General features: G+C 37.9%; 1 protein-coding gene across 2 annotated transcripts; it reads right to left on the minus strand.

Moving 5' to 3' along the window:
• Positions 1 to 1,024: 1,024 nt before the first annotated feature.
• washc4 (WASH complex subunit 4) lies at positions 1,025 to 19,281 on the minus strand. Of its 2 annotated transcripts, none has more exons than XM_084733329.1 (33): positions 19,119 to 19,281; positions 17,667 to 17,806; positions 17,502 to 17,555; positions 17,350 to 17,415; positions 15,268 to 15,313; positions 15,089 to 15,156; positions 14,926 to 15,008; positions 14,528 to 14,570; positions 14,325 to 14,428; positions 13,682 to 13,802; positions 11,819 to 11,942; positions 11,601 to 11,728; positions 11,332 to 11,492; positions 11,113 to 11,239; positions 10,539 to 10,664; positions 10,342 to 10,449; positions 9,704 to 9,850; positions 9,517 to 9,596; positions 8,236 to 8,341; positions 7,799 to 7,915; positions 7,409 to 7,577; positions 6,684 to 6,838; positions 6,094 to 6,168; positions 5,910 to 6,014; positions 5,647 to 5,781; positions 5,182 to 5,290; positions 5,008 to 5,074; positions 4,777 to 4,863; positions 3,494 to 3,641; positions 3,270 to 3,366; positions 2,944 to 3,140; positions 2,269 to 2,365; positions 1,025 to 2,065 (listed from the first exon to the last, which is right to left on the minus strand). In XM_084733329.1, exons 1-33 carry the CDS (start codon positions 19,279 to 19,281, stop codon positions 2,001 to 2,003), a joined length of 3,618 nt encoding a protein of 1,205 aa, XP_084589455.1. In that variant the 3' UTR covers positions 1,025 to 2,000. The 2 variants fall into 2 exon arrangements, with proteins under 2 accessions (XP_084589455.1, XP_084589456.1); XM_084733330.1 differs by having other exon boundaries at positions 1,025 to 2,062; positions 19,119 to 19,264.
• Positions 19,282 to 19,352: the final 71 nt, after the last annotated feature.

The raw sequence follows: 19,352 nt of genomic DNA on the forward strand, positions 1-19,352 counted from the left end.
TTTTTTGTTTCTTTGCATCACATAAATTAGTATATGTATGTACGAATGTGTATATATGATTGCTATATATATATATGTATGTATATATATATATATATGACATCTATTTTGGAAGAAATTTTGCCCTGCCTTGTACCTCGTTTTTATGAGGTGAGCATGGATGCAATATGTGGACATAACAGGACATTTCTGGATCTGCTGGACAGGGTGTCACATGGCACTGCGGGCACTTAAAAATAATAATACAAATTAAAATGTCATTTAAGGAAAGGCCTGATTCTCAGCTCAAACACACAAAAAAATAAAAAATAAACAAGGAGTTCATCCCCTACGTTTCGAATCCAAAGCAAAAGAAGGGATGTATTTCAATTCGAGCTGTTTGAACAGCAGTGAACAGCAGCATTTCATAGGAAACGGAAAAATGACAATTTGAGGAGAAAAAAAATCCAGACCAATCTTGTATTTTCTGAAGTTAAAAGCTTCTTTTCTTTGTATTAAAGCAGAAAAGGCTTTCCTGAACCATTGTGTGTGTGTTGTTTGTTCCTTTAAAAAAAAAAAATCAGGATCCCTCTTTAAGTTAGTCCTCTCCTGATGTCAGTTTTATTTTTTATAGAGGAATAAAAAGGAAACAGGAACAAAAATTTGTATATCTGTATGTGTGTATATATATATATATATATATATATATATATATATATATATATATATATATATATATATATATATATATATAGTACACAGGTTTAGTGTTCACACCAGTAAGACATCCATAACATTTAAAATATGTCCTCTTAAGACTATGGTTGTCACCATCCATATAAAAAATGATACTGAACTGAGGTCTTGTTACTTATTTTTTATAGCTTCAGTATTTTTTCAGTATATTTTTTTCAAATGTTTGTATTGTATTGTTTTAAACGTATTGAAAAAGTACTTTATCAATATTTTTGACAACCTTATCAAAGACATTTCGCAGTATCTAGAGTTTGAAGGCTTTCAGTACATGCTCATGATCAAGACTCAATCCTGTTAAAAGTGCAGGTTTATTAGTCTTCAAAGACTTAACAGAAATTTCTCTTCAAGCAAATCAATTCATGGAATGTAGTTTTGACCAAATTATGGCCTCATCTTTACATGTACCACATGTTGATAGATACAAAATTAGGAAATAAAAATGTAATGATATATCTCCAGTGCTGCAGAGAAATAATGAAACTTTTGTACAACGCAACACTCAATCCTTGTGTTTGAATGCATTATTTCTAAATTATTTAGGCTATCAAAACAATTATACACAGTTTAGAAAGGCATGTACACACCTTAATTCCTACAATGTATAAAATGGACAAAATAATTAGCAACAGACAAATATGGCACACAAACTTATGATTGTACACTGAAAACATTCTCAAGAGTCCTCATTACTGTGCTATAATCTACAGAGCTGTCGTTAAAGGCCATCATCAATCACAATTAGTACATTTGACACCATCAAAGATGTAGTGAAACAGAGATGCAAATTAGTCATTGATTGAACACATACAGCTGAGGCTTCTACTGTAGAAAAATAATGCAGTCCATCCAGACTGAATGTACAAGAATCAAAAGGCAGTGTGGAAAAGGAACGATTCACTTGTACCTCATTCTTGACCTCGACCTTTTCAAATAGCAGTCGCTTGCATAAATGCTACAAATTCAAGCTGAATTTATTATATGCTGCAAACACTTGAAAGCAGTGGGATGTTACTTCGATGTTTCTGTAGAATGGAAACAAAAAACAGACCTGCAGCAGCACTGCCAGCTCACATTCTTGCTCTGATGAAGACGATCACTTTGTCGTGGGACATAAAAATAATGCAGTTTCCAGTCACTTATCCCTGAACTACACATACATTTCAGTGCAGTCTCCTGCAGGAGCTCTTTTCTACATACTTCTTCTGACCAGGTGCACACGCCTCTCACCCTCCACTTCTCTTCAAGTTATGATCTCACAATGAAGGTCACTTTGAGGCAGGTTCAGTGGGGGTTGAGCCATCTGAAGCACCTCCGGCTTTGGCAGCTTCTTCTGGTGAGAGAATGTCATTTAAGTTATTTATAAAATCTAAAGAAAGATGAAGACACACAGACCTCAGCCTGCATTCATCAGAGTCCTAACTCTCTTTCCATCTTTCTATGAGAAATCATCTACAAAAAGCCTGTAAAAGAGGGTGTGCGCCAGTGGTTTTGCATAATTAAAAGGCTCCATCGATCATTACAACACCTCCTGACCTTTATCTTTCTTCTCCTGAGTCTCCTCGGCTGCAGTCTTGTCTGCTCTGAAGAAGATCCGGGCGCTGCTTAATGAGAAGTAAAGCAGCTCAAACTCCTGAAGTGAAAAAAAGAAACAAATAGTTCAGAGTTGACAATAATTTTATATCAGAGGTTTTCTGGCACAAAGGGAGAGGTGTGAGGCAAAGTTACTGCATGAGGTGAAAGGGACAGGTGTACACTGGTGATCTAAAATCAATGGGAGGTTGGTTATCATAGTTCAAGTGCCACTCTGCTACATGTGCCGATTATTATTCTTAAAAGTCACTCAGTCATTCAGCTATATGCACAGCATGCAGCAAACTTCAATATTGAATAGAAAAGTAATGCACTTCATTTTTATTCTTATTTCTGATATTTTATATTTCATATTATCATCATCTCTGATGTCCACTACGAATAAAACTCCACAAATCCACTTAGAAGACACTTAAAACCTGCCTGACAATCATCAAGTTTTCTGAATTTTAAAAGTAATCTAGTTATAGCTGTCTGTATATCCATGGATACCTTACAAACATGCTATTAGCATTGAGGAACGTCTTATCACCAATTCAGCATACATTTATTGCAGCCTATTTGTGACTACAGATCTCTTCTCACATATCTTCTCAGACAGTCCAACAGAGTCTGTACCTGAAGGTAGACGTCCAGCCTCTTCTGAGTGAGGTTCATCGTTTGCAGCAACTTTTCATCTTGGCTGGCAGACTGGACGTTCTGCTCCTTCACCACGGCGTTCATCTCTTTCTTGTACTTATCTCTGACAGCCTGGAACCAGTGCAGAGAGTCAAACTCCAGGTACTGGTCCAGCAGCTTAAGAATGTATGCCACACCTGAGAGAGTGAGGAGAGATACAGTAGTGAGAGAGGAGGCAAAAAGCTGTTAGTGTAGATAACTGAGCTGATATTGTGTAATACACAGTGCATTCAATTAAGTGTAATTTATCACTTAAGCCCACTCACCCATAGCAAAGCCATCGTCTGTGAAAGCAGCTCCAGTTTTGTTCTTCTTGTTGAGTTTCTCTTTGCAGCTGATGGAGTGTTCCACAAAGTTCACCGTCTATGGGTCAGAATTGGTGTGTAACATTTAGTGGAAGTGTTGCACGGGCTGATGATCAAGAACAGTCAAGAAAAATTAAAACACTTCAGAGAGAGTGAGTAAACGCAAACAAAGTCTTGGCACTGACCAGCGGGGGTACGATCATGTAGAAGTTCCTCAGGTGCATATTCTTGGCACTGCGAAACTCAGGTGCAAACACAGCCACCAGCATCTTGAAGTACTCTGTCCCCTCAGCAGAGTTGCTGGTCAGATCTCCCAACACTGAATCAAGGACACTGGAAATGACACACCATATTTAAAAACTGTGCAACAGATGGGTGATGTTTCAAGTAGATTTTTCAAGCTGGGCTGCCCTCTGCAGGTATAAAAATGGAAATACACTGAAAATATCAACATTTTTACCACCGGCAACTAGTCATTTAGAACCGAAGAAGCCCCTTGGTTGAGACTGAACGATTTTTTTGTCAGGTTAGTACCTGGCTGGCACCCCAAAAAAGTAAACTAACTAACAACTAAGAATAAAAATAAAGAATAAATAAAAATAAACAAATATAAAATAACAGTTGCACACAAAAGCTGTTGCAAGGCGAAACGTTTTCAAGAACCCAACCAAGTCCAGTTGCCTATGATAATCCTTTCTACAGCTTACCATTTGACAGTAACAATGGAAATCTACACTTAACACCTACAGTAGACACTAGACTTAAAATAACCCCATCCCATATCCACATAATCAATTCTTATGATAATCTACAGAAAAAACAGAAATAAGGTTGTATTAGACAAAGACTAACATGCAGTTACAGGGTTCACACATTTTCTCAAATTTCTAAACATCTCTGTAGCTTTTCAGACCACATTTGACATCTGAATGCAACTAGATGTTGATAATGTAATAATAACAATTATAATGATAATGATAATAATAGTTTTTTTAAGCACTTTTCTGAACGCAATACAAAGTGCTTTTAACAAGGCAGATCATAAAAACAATTTGATCATAAAAACAGTTCCAAATAAATAAATAATTACAAAAGATAGAACCAGCAAAAAGTACCACCAGTAATAAATCAAATATAATAAAGCCAGCAAAGGACAGTCTGTAAAAAAAAAGTCAAAACAAGTAAAAGATATAAAACCAGTAAGAGCCAGTCAATGGAAATAATCAAGAAAGGCTCTCTGATAAAAATACCATTTTAGCTGCACTGACTGCTTCCTCCAAATGTCATGAAAAACTCAATGTAGTTTTAGAAATTCTGATTTTTGTTTTTGGAAACAGAATTTCCTTTTTCCATCCTTATCCAGACAGGGTAATACCTAAAATCGTATTCCTTGTTTTTCCAGACTGCACAACATCCCTGAAGTTATAATTTAGAGACATTACAAGTGCAGGGTTTTCAAATGCCCTACCTGGCAGCTCTCTGGGTCTCCTCTGACAGTCCCTCCTCCTTCACCAGCTCCTCAAAGTTGACTATGTCCTCCAGGTCAGGGACAAACCTGAATATGACAGGCACAAAAACATCCTAGTGAGATCTAACTACTTCAGTGGATATGCATTTTAATCAGATTTTACTTTGTATTTACAAAAAACAACATTAATGCATCCAGTGAAGCACAAATGGGAGTGCAACTCTTTTTTACCTGATAGCACTGCTGCAACAGTGGAGGCCTCCAGAACGGATCATACGCACGTAGCCCATGGCGTTACCTGAAACAAAATGGGGTAAATTTGGTGTTTGTTCATGGTTCTTTGTCTGCACCTGCAGCTGAATATATGCCAAGAGCAGATCAACAACATTTAGGTGTGTTTCTCACCAATTTGGCTGATGAGCTGTCTGAACTGGTCCAGGTAGCTCTGGCCATCAGGAGTGATGCCAAGCTTCCTGATGCCACGGTTAAACTTCTCAGCACGCTCAAAGGGATACTAAAACAAAAACATGGACGCCTACAGCTGAGCAAGAGCTGGCAGGGAGCTGTATTACTCTGCCTGGTGATATGATAACACAGTGTTTTTTAAAAGAGCAACTTCAGGGCGTTTATTACAGCAGGATTAGGTGGCTAAACTGGTTCCAAGAACAGAAAATCTAGAAAAGCCTCTCTTACCAAGACTGGATTTACTAAAAATCTGTGTTTGTTGAGATTGGCAGGTTAATTTTAGCTTAAATACTGTTTTTTGGGGCTCAACTGTTGTTATAACCATCTGACTAAACTAAAACACAACACTGATGCAAAGGTGCAATATTCACCATCTGTCTATTTTGTTCTGTCTTTGTTTCTTACTTTCTGATCAGACTGGTCCTTTGTCTCTCTGAAGAAACGGATGTCTTTGATGAGTCTCGACTTGATGTGCTCGTCGTACATAAACTGGCTGAAGATGTAAAACTTCTTCCGCAGGAACTGGTAGGTGAAATTCACCTGATGAAAGAAGAGAGGCGATATGCAAGAGGTGAGGCAGAAAAACCCTTGATACACCCAGATCTGAGAAGAAAAATACAAATGGAGATAGACTAAGACACACACCGCTGCCTGTCCTGTAAACTCACCGTGGTGTTCATGATGCCTGTGCCATGGGTGCGGATGGAGTTTGCGATGTGACGGATGTTGATGGTGTTCAAGTGCTTGTTGTTGCTTGCCTTTTCTATGAAGATCTAATGGAAAGAACAAGGCATATATAATTCACATACAACTGTTTGGTTCAAAATAGGAAAGGTGAATATGAAGTCTTACCTGGTTGTTGAGGTTATAAAGGTAGCGTGAGACAAACACATGAATGTTCCTCATGATCTCCAGAACGTCCAAACCCTGAAGAAGAGAACAAACGGGGAATCAGCCACATATCACATTCAGGCTGGGTTGCACCAACAAGGATTCATTTTTAAACCTGATGATGTAGCTTTATATTATGTGAAACTTTTAAACTACCTTTAAGAAAGATTAAACTCCTCTCTTTAAATGTCAGTTTAGTTTTTACTTTATGTTGCACCAAACCAATATAAGATGTGATTCAGCATTAACTTTAAACTTAGAGAGTTCCTCAAACTGTGTTAAGAGACTGACTCAAACCAATTGAGATTTATGATCCATCTCTCTCTCGATCCAGCTGATCTGTTAAAACAGTCTGCTAGTTGCCAGTTGCTGCCAGACAAACTTGGATTTACTGAACTGAGACATTTTACATCTGGAGTTACTCATTTTAAATTTGGTTTTGCTTAGCTGTGAACTAATCTTATACTAAAGTGATCTTTGTTTGCACAGCACTATCTTACTTTAATTAAGAACTCCACCTTTGTCATGATGTGTAAGCTGTAACTACAGACCTGCTCCAGGGTCTGGCTGGGAAGGTGTGCCTCTGTCATCGTTAGTCCGTAGCGCTGCGTGGCGAGGTTTCTCATCTCGCTGTAGGTGGCCCAGTCGTGCAGAGCAACAGTGGTTAGGTTGTAGAAAGTTTTATCCAGGTAGTGGGTCACATAGGCTGCAAGGACACAGAAAATGTGACAAATAATTATGTCAGTTACTACAGCTTCAATACCATTTTACAGTTTTACCAGCAGGTGTCAGAACTGCACCAGATTTCAATTAGTTCTACCATACAAAGTTTATGGGGAGATGACACACAGATTGAACTGCAGTTGCACTTGAAACAGTCACAGCACTCAGGGGACTAGTCAAGTTTAGTCTGATAATTTGGTCAAATTTGTTCATTGAGACTGGGATGGCTACATGACTGAGTCAACTACCTCCACAAATGATTGTGTTTGTTTGTATAAAACCTGTTCTGAACGGCTTAAATCTTAGCTCTGACAAATACCCATACCCCAATATTATATAAAAAATAAAATAAAAAAACTAATACTGAAACTAAACATTTTTAAATAATAAAATAAACTGAAACAAGCAAACACTCTGAAAACCAAGTGACACTAAACTTAACTGAAAGCAAAAATTACAAATGAAATAAGTCTAAAAAACTAATGGAAAATACTAAACTATTATAACTCTGGTTTGTACACATATGGGGACAAAAAGAAAAGTTTTTCAGCACCTTTGATATGAATGAAGCGGTTGAAGAATCGGATGGGTTTAAGGGAGAAGAAGTGGGCCAAGTCCTTCATGCCGACTTTGAAAGGGTTCCTGTCGTCCAACTTCAGGTGGGTGTGAACAGAGAGACGCAGGTCCTTCTCAATCTCCTTACACAGCTTGTCCAGCAGGTGCTGCAAGAGTTCAACGCCAGAAAGAGTCAAGACGGTTCACAAACATACACCAGAAACATGTAGGTTAAGGAGATGACTGCAATTAATTTGATTTGTACAAAATGATCAAACTCAAACTTCCAGACAGTTGTACGCCATACGATACATTTCCTCTTTCTGCTTCTCCATCTGTCCTCTAACATATGCATTTCATTTGTCTACTTGACTTCATCTGTTCTCACCTCATTGAACACATCCATGATCTCCTTGTCGTAGCTCTCCAGTAGCTGGTCACATGATTCCATATGTTTGGCATACAGCATGGAGGGCACACTGTCCCTCAGTGCACTGAACATGTACTGCTCCGGCCAATCAGACCATCATCCAGGAGGGCAGAACACCGGTAGAGTCAAGACAAGAAGAAGAAGAGAACAAGTACCAGTTAAAACCAAATCATAAACAAATACGTTACATTAAAAATTTAAAAATATTCAGTCTCCTATCTGTGGTAAATCAGTAAATCTCAAAAAATTAACTCAACAGTGTAGGTTCTAAATTGTAAGTGTAATTAAAGTAGGTCCCCAGTTTAAACAGAAGCATGTACTATGTTTTAAAATGTCAGCTAAATCTAAGAACACAAAAAGAAGCACTTTGTGAAGCCTGTGGACAATCTGCTTACGTGTATTCGTGCTGCATCCACGGCGTTGTCGTATACATCATCAAGGTAGATGGGAAACACAGCTCGGTGCCAGTAAAGGAAACTACAGTCACACTGCAGCTTGACCCTTAGAAATAAAGAAGTATGCATAAAGATTCTTAAAGCAGGCAAAAGAAAACATCAAACTGTTTACGTGAACATGAATACAAAGATTTGTGCCAAACATTTAAACATAGTTCTGACAAAGTCAAACATTAGCATCAAACACATGCCAGATGTTTCCACACGTTTGTTTTTTTACTAAATAACTGATGACAGCCAATTGCCAAGGTAAAGAAATTTTAATGATTCATGAAATAGTTTGTGTTGGCCTGTTCTCAAAGCTCTCTGGGTATAAGTAAATGGCATCACAGCACAACACTGGCTTTTTAGTGCACAAGATGTTGAAAGCTGTCTGTCACTCTGGCTCCACACACAGCAGTAACATCTTAACTTCTGAAAGTTTTCTTCACTGTCTGGTGGGTTGATCACTTTGCCAGCTCCTGGCAAATGAAGGTAAAACTGATGTAGTGGTATGACTTACAAGGCCTTAAACCATTATGGCAAATAACTTTATTTTACTAAGAGGAAGCAGAGAATTTACACTCACTTCAGATTATCAGAAATAGTCAGCATTTACAATATGTAGCAGAATTTAACTTGTGTTAAATTCACCTGAAAGCACCACTCTTCAAAAAGGTAAAGATAGATAACTAGTTAATTAATTTAGTCTCTATCTGATGGTTGCTACGAGGTTCTTGATTTGTGTACAGTTACTGAAACACTACATTTCTTCACATACAGAAACAGATCCTGTTAGTTCAGGAGTTTATTGTTTATTGTCATGTCAGGTCAAAACTTTATCATTTTCTTTTATATAGTAAATGAAAAACATATTAATTAAAGTGCATTTGGCTCAGCACTGCAAAGTGAGTTTCATTTCTCCTTTGTTTATGGGTTCAAAGTGCCGTGTGCTGAGACCTTCCAGATCACAGGCTTGGAATGTAGGAGCACTGGCTTTTTTTTTAGAGGCCCATGAAGCTTGATGGTATGCAAGGAAGTCATGAATTAGCCAGCTGAAAAATAATGTTCAGGCAGGGCATTTTTAATGACCCAGATAAGGTGGGCATAAGTTTATTTGAAGTTCATGAGCGTACTGTGAAAGATTTAAAAAATTTCACCATCACCATGTTTAGCATGCAACAGTGACGCTAGAGACTTTGTTCAACGTGATGCAAAAAACAAACACAAAAAAACTCCCACCTCTCACTGAGCTCACTGATCAGATCCAGCTTCTTCAGCACAAGCTGCAGTGGAAGTAACTCCTCATCTTTGAAAGTTTTCTACAAGACAGGAAGAGGTTTCAAGTCAAAGTTGAGAGTCATATTGAAAAGAAAAGGAAACATGTATGCTGATGTATCCCAACAACCACTGTCTTCTCCCAACACACCAGCTGAGTGCCGACACACAGAGCCAGAGACACGACAAGGCGTCGCTCCTTTGTGCTGGGTCCATTCAGAGCATTTTCTGCCAGCACCAAAGATGACAACACGTCCAGCCGCTGCTCGCTGTATTTCTTGTCCGAAATCACTCTTTTCTTCAGGGAGAAAAACACATACAAAATTAAGTAAGGCATCTAATTAGAAAAATATAAAGATGCAACAACTCCTATACAACTTCTGCCTGTATCTTGTGCAACCAAGTCTCGGTGCAATTACCCATTTTACAAGCAAATACAGTATTACTTCAACTTTTTTTTTTCTCAGTAAAATGCTACACATAATGTGAATTAAAACATGTACAATTATTATCCACAATCATCTATATACAGTATCTGAAAAAGTGAATGGTGTACATAGGTATATAGTTTGTGTATATAATATTCTATTTTTTAGTTTACTCAATTATTTTATTAGTATTTCTATTTATAATTATCACTCATTATTTTTCTACCTATACTTTCAATCCTTGAGCTGTTGTAATGCTTGAATTTCCCTGGTGCGAGATTAAAGTTTATCTTATCAAACTCCTCCATAAACTTCTATAAACACCAACAATGTGATTTCTTATTTGTACATTTTTATTTACCTTGGCAGTGCCGATGGCATGAAGGGCCTGTGACTGCAGCTGCTGAGTGATGTGAGAAACTGAGTCTGCTACAACCATTGACCGCCTGTGAAATGTGTGCTCCACCGCCTGTAGGGAGACCCACATCACATGACTTGATCTTGCACTGTTGAAAAGCATGGAAATTCTTCAAAAAGTGCAAAGACACACACACACACCTTGAGCAACTCAACCAGTCGACACAGAGCTTTGACCGAGGTCTTGGTCATGGGCCGCTGCATTGACATGTACATGTTCATGGTCGTTTTGATGATGGTGCTGATGCTGTATGCATACAGGATGCCCTGTGAGGAAAAGAAAACACAGAGGGAAGTGTAATCTTATATGTAAAAGGCACTGTTTACATAATTTTATATGGCCACTTTATCATGAAATTTGACTGTTTCTTAAGATAATCAAAGCATTTTTATATATATTTTTACAGTGTAAAAAAAAAAAATTACTAATAAAACTGGAATGACACAGATATATAATAAAATAATACCAAAAATTTAAATATACATTAATAGATAACAGTATGATAAATTAAAAAAATAAGCATTTTAAAATATTTTTATTATCTGTGTATAAAGTTCTTTTTTAAATTAAAGTATATTATCTAAAACAGACAAAACAACAAAAACTAGATAAATCCTTAATTTGCAACTTACACCTGGATTTAAAGAGCTGGTCTTTGTAGTTTCATGCTCTGACGTGTAGTCCTTGCTCAGGGCTAACACTGTCAGTCCTTACCTGTACAAACACATTACACCTGCTGTTCAGGTCTTCTGCCAACTTGTCACTTTTATGCTCCTTGGACAGGATGGACTCCATCTTCATCATCCAGGAGGTTACAAACACATAGTAGGACTGAACATCCCTGAAGAGAAGAGATAACAGGACCAATCAGATTCTGATACTAAACACCTGATTTAAACAAAATAAATGTGACAGATTTTTGGCCCTGCTGACTTTGTTAGTGTCTGAGCTCTTTGCTGCAGGTAGGTGTCTCTCTGCGCTCTGATAGCCTGCAGGCTCTTTTTATCCATCAATTTCGCTGCAGCTGGGACCTTAGCGATGAGGAAAGTGTCAGGAAACCAGATGATGTTTGCAGTCAGAGTGACAGCTGGAACCTAGAGGAAAGAGCAGACACAAACACACATGAGCAAGATGTTCACACTAAAGACAAAGCAGGGCTGTCATGGATAAAGAGGACAGACAGGCTGAGAACACAGAACTACCTTTTTACAAACATCGAGCAGTGCTTTGTAGAATTTTTTGTCGACACTCCTGAAGATGTGAAAGTGAAGCACAAAGAGACCACAGACGCCGGCGTATTTATCTCTCTGGTCGATCTCAGAAGGTTCACCTGAAAAAAAAAGAAGACATGAATCATTTTAAAGTTTCAGGAAAGAGTTGTCACAAGTGAAACCACTCTATCATGAGAAGAGCAACTGACCAATTTTGGACTCAATATTGGTGAAGATGGTGCGAATGTTGAAGGCGAACTCCTCCGCAAAGGCACTGTTTTTGGCAACAGCCACTCCTTCCCCAGGATCATCGAATCTCTGCTCCACACAAGCCTGTCACACAGTTGAGGTTAATGATGCTCAGAGGACAACTCTTGAAATGATGACCCATGCTTACAGTTGGTAACACTGATCCATTTGCATATTAGCTAAAAACTAAAAACACTGACTTTTCAGCAAATTAGAGAAACCATGAGAGGCAACTGAGAAAAAAAAATCCAGTGATCATTTCCAAGTTGAATTAAAACTCTCTCTCTTCTCTTATGACTTAAGAACAGGTGAAAAAAAGGTTTTGCCAGGATTATTTTTGTAAGTTAAGGTTAGTTAATTTTTTTTTAACAGGGTCTTTACTGAAATGTTTGTTGTTGTAATACTCATTTCGGCAACAAGAGGCTGAAGTGCACCACTGTCCCATGTTCTAAATGGAACTATTGTAGCGGTATATATTTTCACTACTCTGTCCACATTTCACTCCCTGGTCAAAAACATACAGGAGGCCAATTACCAAGGAGCATCTCCCTCTCTTGGATGAAGTTCAAGGCCAGAACACAGAGATAAAGAGAACACCTGGTGGATGGTCAAAGGCACACAAGAAGCCAAACGTCAAATGTACTTATCCCATATAAGTACTTAATGGACTGTTCTAAAGGGTATTATTAAAAAAAAACTGACTTGACTAAGCCACACAAATCTAAGGGTAGTAGTAGATAAGTTTGTACCATGGCTATGGAATAGAACTAAGGGATAAGGAAAGGCAATACACAGGTATGTCTGAGTGTGGATCAAAATGTTAAAGAAAGGAGGAGACTCCTCAGAAATAGTATAAAGAGGTGTATTAGGTTTTGTTCTTCAGTCTGATCCAGTGTCAAGTTATGCAACATTACTGTCATGTCTTGCTTTTGGTGAGAAATGTATTTTAATCTACACTCAATGTTTTTAGTCCTATTTAGAACATAGAATAGTGGTGCACTTCAGCCTGTTGTGGCAGAAATGAGTACTACAACAACAAGACTTTTCATTTTTTTCACCTGGCAAAACTCCTCCCCCCCACTTGTTTCCAGGGCTGGGTGCCGGACTTTGATACTTTTATGGTACCGATCAAACTGCTTCAATACCGATATCGATTATGGAAAAATGCCTTGTTAATCGATACCTAAGGAATTTTTACAGTTTTTTTTAAATATTATTTTTTATTTTTTATACAGTCCAATCCCACAGATATTCCATCATATTCATTTTAGTCCTAAGAGTAAAATAATTACTATAGCTACTCCCACGGCCTTTGAACAGCTTCTTCCTTTAAAGTAAGTAAGTGCACCATGTAATGTGTAATGTTATTCTTGTTGTTAAAATGGGTTTAGTGAAATTGCTATTGAATAAAGTATTGTTCAGGAGCCAATTAAGGTATTGGTACCGGCATCAAAATTTTTAAAACAATACCTAGTGTCGGTTTTGGAAAAATGTCCAGACTTGGACCAGGAAAAAGTTTGGATTTCTTCCAAACAGTCAAAAACACATCGAAAAGTTTTTGCTGGAGTCTCAAGGTACTTGGAGGAAAGTAGTCAAGTCAAGCAGAGTTAAAGCATTTACTGTACAAGCAGCAACAGATAAAGCCTGATTTAGCATCCAGACCAACTCATTTCAGCTCCCCAAAGCTCTTTCTTGTATACCCTGTGGTTTTGGCCATTTTTTTCGCTTCCTAATTTGCTTCTCAGGGCTTCTGTAGCTCCCACTTGAATGACAGAAAGTAAATTCTACAACATAGTAAAGGCCTAAAATAAAAATGAAGTTACCTGCAGTATCATACCATCCAGCAGCTGTCCTTCAAGCTTAAGCAGGAGTTTCTCGAATGGTTTCAGCTTCTCTTCAGGAATGGAAAATTTCCCAGGGTTATGGTGTACAGATTTCAACAACCTAGAACCAGAAGATGCAATTATAAAAGACTCTAGTATAGTCTAGTATTTAATATATACTCTAGTCCACATTAAAGCAATATTAAAATCATAAAAACAATATTAAAACAAGTAAAAACAAGTATGTAGAAATAGAGGATAAACTATTATATAGCTTGAAGAGATGAAATTAGCTATAAATGCAGAAAATTTAGGAAATATATCCTTCCCGATCAAATTAATGTACATGTATTTTAGTTAAGATGAAAAACACAATTTTGCAAGATATCACATCATACTCAATTAAAACATCTGCTAATAATTGGCATGCATATTGTATCTTATTATCAATGTCTTGGTTTGTCTGCTGTTGCTATCCATTTGACATTTTTGACTGTTTTTCCTTGGCTGGATGAGTGGTTTGAATTCATATTTATTAACAACTGAGAGCTGTCCTTCATGCTCATCCAGGTAGATTAAGTCTTCAACAGATTTGTGTTTTCTTTAGTACCTCTGAATTCAACTTTTCTGTGTTTCTGTTTACCTTTTATACATCTTCCAGTGATCTTTTAGCGTGCCATGATTTTCCATAATCTCATCAAGTGTGAGCAGAACCACCAACAATTCCCCGAGGTGTTCGTACACTATCTGCAGACAGAACGCAAAACAGAAAGAGTCAGAAATATTTTGAGTTTTGGAGAATGCAGACTGAAAACATGAAGAAAATAATCAAATCTTAAAACCCACCTGGAAATGGACACCAGACGACTCAATGATTTTTGTTGCAGCCCTGTGACATGAGAAGAGAGATGCTTTTGTACATTTGGTTTTATATTGTAACAGAGCAAAACATGCAATCAGCACTTAAATCAGAAATGCAGTCTGTAAGTTGTTGCTGCATGTTAACTGGGTGGCTGCTGACATGTAGTGTATAGCACTTTGAGTGGTTGGAAGATGTGGTACATCAGTACAGTTCACCACAGTTCAATTACAGTTGAACTTCAGTTCAACTTCCACAAAGACTAGAAAAGTGCTTATGAATGCAGCCAATTTACCATGAAGGCTGTTTTGACAATGTGGGTATTTAAGCCAATGCAACAAGAACAGTACTTTCATCGTGGCTTGCTTCAGTTGATGGACCTTACTTGTTGCTGTTGTAGAGAGCAGCCAGCTGATGAACAATGTTGACCACCACTTCATAACATCTTGACACAAAACAGGACAGTTCCTATCAAAGGAAAAAGACAGAAACTATCAGTGGTTTATGAATTTCATTTCATTTCATCATTAAAATTATTCAATACTTACCTGAAGGAATGAGATGAATCTGCCCATCTGAATCTGAGACTCTCCTTCAACAACACTGGTGTCAGACACTGTAACACAAATTCACACACTGATTTTATTTTTATCAATTGATTAAGAATTACTGTGTACCACTGAGGACAACCCTGTGATAAAAAAAATAGTAATAGCTGACAGATTACCTCCTTCTCCGTAGTACAACAAGCCATTGTAGAACTTGGTTTCTGCCTGCAAGAAAACATAAATTCATGGGGCAGAATTAGAATTTACAGCTTACAAAAAACACACACAGGAGATTTTAACAACTGTTTGGAGACATGCTGCTTTAAGGTTCCCTCTGGAATTTTAGACCTTTAGTAGGGCTGAGGAGATTTTTTTTTCGCGGGTCACTGTTCTGTTTTCTTGTACATGTGCGCACACAGTTATGCTAAGGGCAAATACAAACTAGAAATTTGACACTGGCCACAACAACCCTCACAGCATGTAAAAAAAATGTACTGACTGACAACAAGACTACCAATCTGCTTGTCACAGCAATGCCAGAATCCAGTCGTTGTTGGAGTTCTATCACTCCATGCTTTGACTGATGGATATAACACTGTATGTGCTTGTCCCTGCAATGTCACTGCTTCCATTCACAACACAGCGGTACTGACATTTTCCCTGACATGTTATGATGTCTTGAGGTGGTAAACTGGCAGTAAAGGCTTCCCTGAAGATCCCTGCTTCAATTCACACGTGATCCCGTGCGGGAAATGTTCATGAATAATTCAGGGGCTTCCACACCTTCACCCTAAACAAATGAACCTCACAGGCCTGTGTGCTAAGCCCAGTGCTGTTCAGTCCTCACTCATGACTGCACCCCTAACCACACCTCCAACTCCATAATAAAATTCATAGACGACTCGACTACAGACTGGATGATTTCAGACGATGAGGAGACGTCCAACAGGCTTGAGTGGATAACGATCTTGTACTTAACACTTCAAAGACAAAGGAAATGACTGATGACTTCGGGAGAACAATAGAGAGTGTCTACTTTCCCCTCTAAATACAAGGGAAAGTGTGAAAAAAAACTCTGTGTGAAGGTCCTTGGAGTCAGTGTATCAAAACAGCTTACATGTGCCTCATCTCATGTGACATCTCTCACCTGGTTAAAAAGGCTCAACAAATAACCCTTTAACACAGCCTGTTCAAAGCATGAATGCTGTACCATTATTCCACCCTACTGCTCTGTATAAAATGCATGAACAAATGCTGAACATGCACAACATCGTCTTAATGCCTCGGATACGTCTGGGGAGGTGACCTACAGAGCAGAATGAATGTGTTTGACAAAAGGGTGAAATGGCAGTACGGGACATGAGACTGTTGTGTTCACTGATGTTTGTTTTTCAGATTACACACTTTGAGGAGCAGAGTTGCTGGTTGACCACACACACACACTAGCCTCTCTTGCTTCTGTCATGCAGGACTAGTGCCTAATATTACACACTGGGGAAGCATTATGCCAGTGTTGTTTAGTTCAGAGCAAAAAAGCAAAGGTGGTAATGATGGGCATATGTTACTTAAGTACTGCACAATCTCTGTGTACAAAGGGCAAAAGACTACTTCCTACGAAACAGGCCCAGTTCCTACAGAAGCCGTTTTTCAATTTCTACAGGAGCAACACCAAGAACATCCTGACAAACTGTGCTACAGTGAGCTGCAGAGCTAACCAAAAGGACCTGCATGAGGGGCATGTCATATTGTATGGTTCACAATAAATCTTTGTAATTTTTTTCAGGATAAAAAAACAAACAAACAAAAAACACAAAAAAACAAATCATATGGTGATAACAGCAACATTATGGTGGAAAAGTTGGTCTCAAAAGAGGAAGTGACTTCAATATGGCAGAAATAGTTGGTTACTAAATATCAGATGTACATTAAAGAGACACAAAGAGACAGATTACAGGAGACTTTTTCCACACACAGTTACCAGTAAATTACTGGAATAACCTTTAAGGCACTGCCAGTGACCTTCATGACTCACACAGCCAGCTCCATTCAGGGACATTTCCGTCCTGAGCCTTCTTAGATATTCCATGACAATGTTGGAAAACGGTCAAAGGTCAAAGGACACCTTAAAATGCCATTTTGTGCGATGCAGAGCCTTCAGGCATAACCAGTGAAACGCTCTTTCATTATAAGGACATGATGAAAAACAAACTAAACCAACCTCACAGTGGTGCAATAAAGTTCACTGTTTTGACCATGCTTACCTCATACTTCAGCTTCTTTACTTCACTACAGAGAGCAGCATAAACTGTGATGACTTTATTCAGAACCTGCACAACACAAAATATTAGTCATAATCAAACAAAGAAAAACAAAAAATAAATAGATAAATAGCCAACTGTTTGTCTTTATTTACCTTGTTGTCTGTTTTAATTAACTCCAATAAGGATGATTGCTCATATGGGAGAAGCTGAAGAGAGAGTAGAAAGTATTAGGAAGGAAACTGTGCAAGTTCTAATAGTGTAAAAACAATATCAGCCTTTTCAGGTTGATGTTCAGTCACTAGTTTTTGGTGTTTCACCTTCAGGGCAATGGGGTCCAGAGTGAAGTCCCACACATCTCCGATGGAGTCATCCAGAGCCTCCTCAATACCCTTCAGCTGGGAGGTGTACTCCTCCAGAAACTTGCTGTAGTTCTTCAGTTGAACCTCTGTGTGTATTTCTGTAGGGTGGAGGGTTTGATAAAAAAAACACTTCAGCAAATCAGACTGATACTGATATAAGCATTAATGCTATTACAGATAGTTAGCAGTTAACAGTGAAAAACCTTCTCTCTCTCTTCGAAAAACATCAAAATAAATAGTTTCACTCCATATTAAATTAAATTAGTTTGTAATAGATTTGTTTTTTCTATTGACTTAAACTTCTAATGCTTTCCTCTTTAATAAAATTAAGGTAACCAGCCATGACTTAAGTATTTGCAAAAACTAACACTGTTTTTTAGCAATGAATACTTGAATTGTGTGTGTGTACAACTGCAAAACAACAACAATGCAGCAGTCAGTAGCAGTGATTTTATTAAAATAAATAAATAAATAAATAAATAAAAATAAATTACATTAAACAATTAACTATGTAATTTCACAGTGGATATGGTCACAGTCCGGTAATAAGTTTTTATTGTGATATATCAAAACTTGATATACTGTTACATCCCTGATTGATATTCATATTTAATAATAATTTTTCATTACATATTTTTCATTTAAAAAATTGAAAGAAACAGTTAAATTCAACAACTTTATTTTGTATTTAACCACCTTAATCTAAATTGAACCACTTTGTGTATCAAGGCACACAGGTAATACTTTAAAATGCATTTGACGCATTAAACATTTTATTGAACAACTTTCTTATTGCTATTGATGACAAATCACTACTGTTTTTATTTTCCAGGCCTAACCAAACCCATTACTGTTGCTAAAATGTTTTAAGTACAGAGAATATCATTTTAATCTATCCATTTTATGGCCCACATATGATCTATTTTTATCAGGAGCACTAAATAGAAACTACAGGACAAACATTTGACACACACTAAAAACGAGGGTAACATAATAGTGTCATTCTTTGTGTGCTTTATTCGAGATAAGTTGGTATTACAGTCCTACTTACATTGCTTTTACGCTGAACTACTGTCAAAACTGGACAAGTGTCGTTAAACTGTCAAACTGATCAGCTGTGTGTGGCGGTGATTAACGTTAGCTAACTTTGCTGTCACTTAGCTTCTCGTTAGCTACATTACAGCTGCACTGGGCACGCTGGACGTGCACAGTTCATATTGTAATGTAGATTTTATGCAGAATAATTGTAAAGGTGTGCATTTGACGAGCATTTGTTGATGTTCCACGCCAGCAAATAGACGGTTCCAAGTGGCAAAGCATCCTGCTAGCATTGGCAGCTAACACTGAAGGCTACGATAACGTTAGCGGTTAGATAAGTTTAGAAGGTCAGGACTGGACGCTGTCACTCACTCTGTGATCCGTCGTCAAAACGGTCAAACTCCCAGTCATGAGCGATGGTTTCTACCGCCATACTGCCAGCGCAAGAGACCAAAAACACCGCTGTTAAAAAGTGGGGGAACACAACAATCCCATGATGGGTCTCATGATTTTGTGAATGGTCGCTAGTGCTCATGGGAAATGGAGTCCAGAGGAGATGTCACTAGCAAAGACTGGACTGTAGATTTTCATTCCTAGTTCCTGGTC

The sequence above is a fragment of the Lutjanus erythropterus genome, chromosome 13 (genome assembly GCF_056507025.1).
Source record: "Lutjanus erythropterus isolate fLutEry1 chromosome 13, fLutEry1.hap2, whole genome shotgun sequence".
In the NCBI taxonomy this organism is placed as follows: domain Eukaryota; kingdom Metazoa; phylum Chordata; class Actinopteri; order Lutjaniformes; family Lutjanidae; genus Lutjanus; species Lutjanus erythropterus.

Excerpts from the sequence above, each read along its gene's own strand:
- washc4 (XM_084733329.1), bottom strand. The coding sequence starts at position 19,281 with ATGAGCACTAGCGACCATTCACAAAATCATGAGACCCATCATGGGATT. Across the intron at positions 10,665-11,112 it reads GGTGTAATGTGTTTGTACAG|GGCATCCTGTATGCATACAG; the intron begins GTAAGGACTGAC and ends TTTTCCTCACAG. Across the intron at positions 9,597-9,703 it reads TGTGTGTCGGCACTCAGCTG|AAAACTTTCAAAGATGAGGA; the intron begins GTGTGTTGGGAG and ends CCTGTCTTGTAG.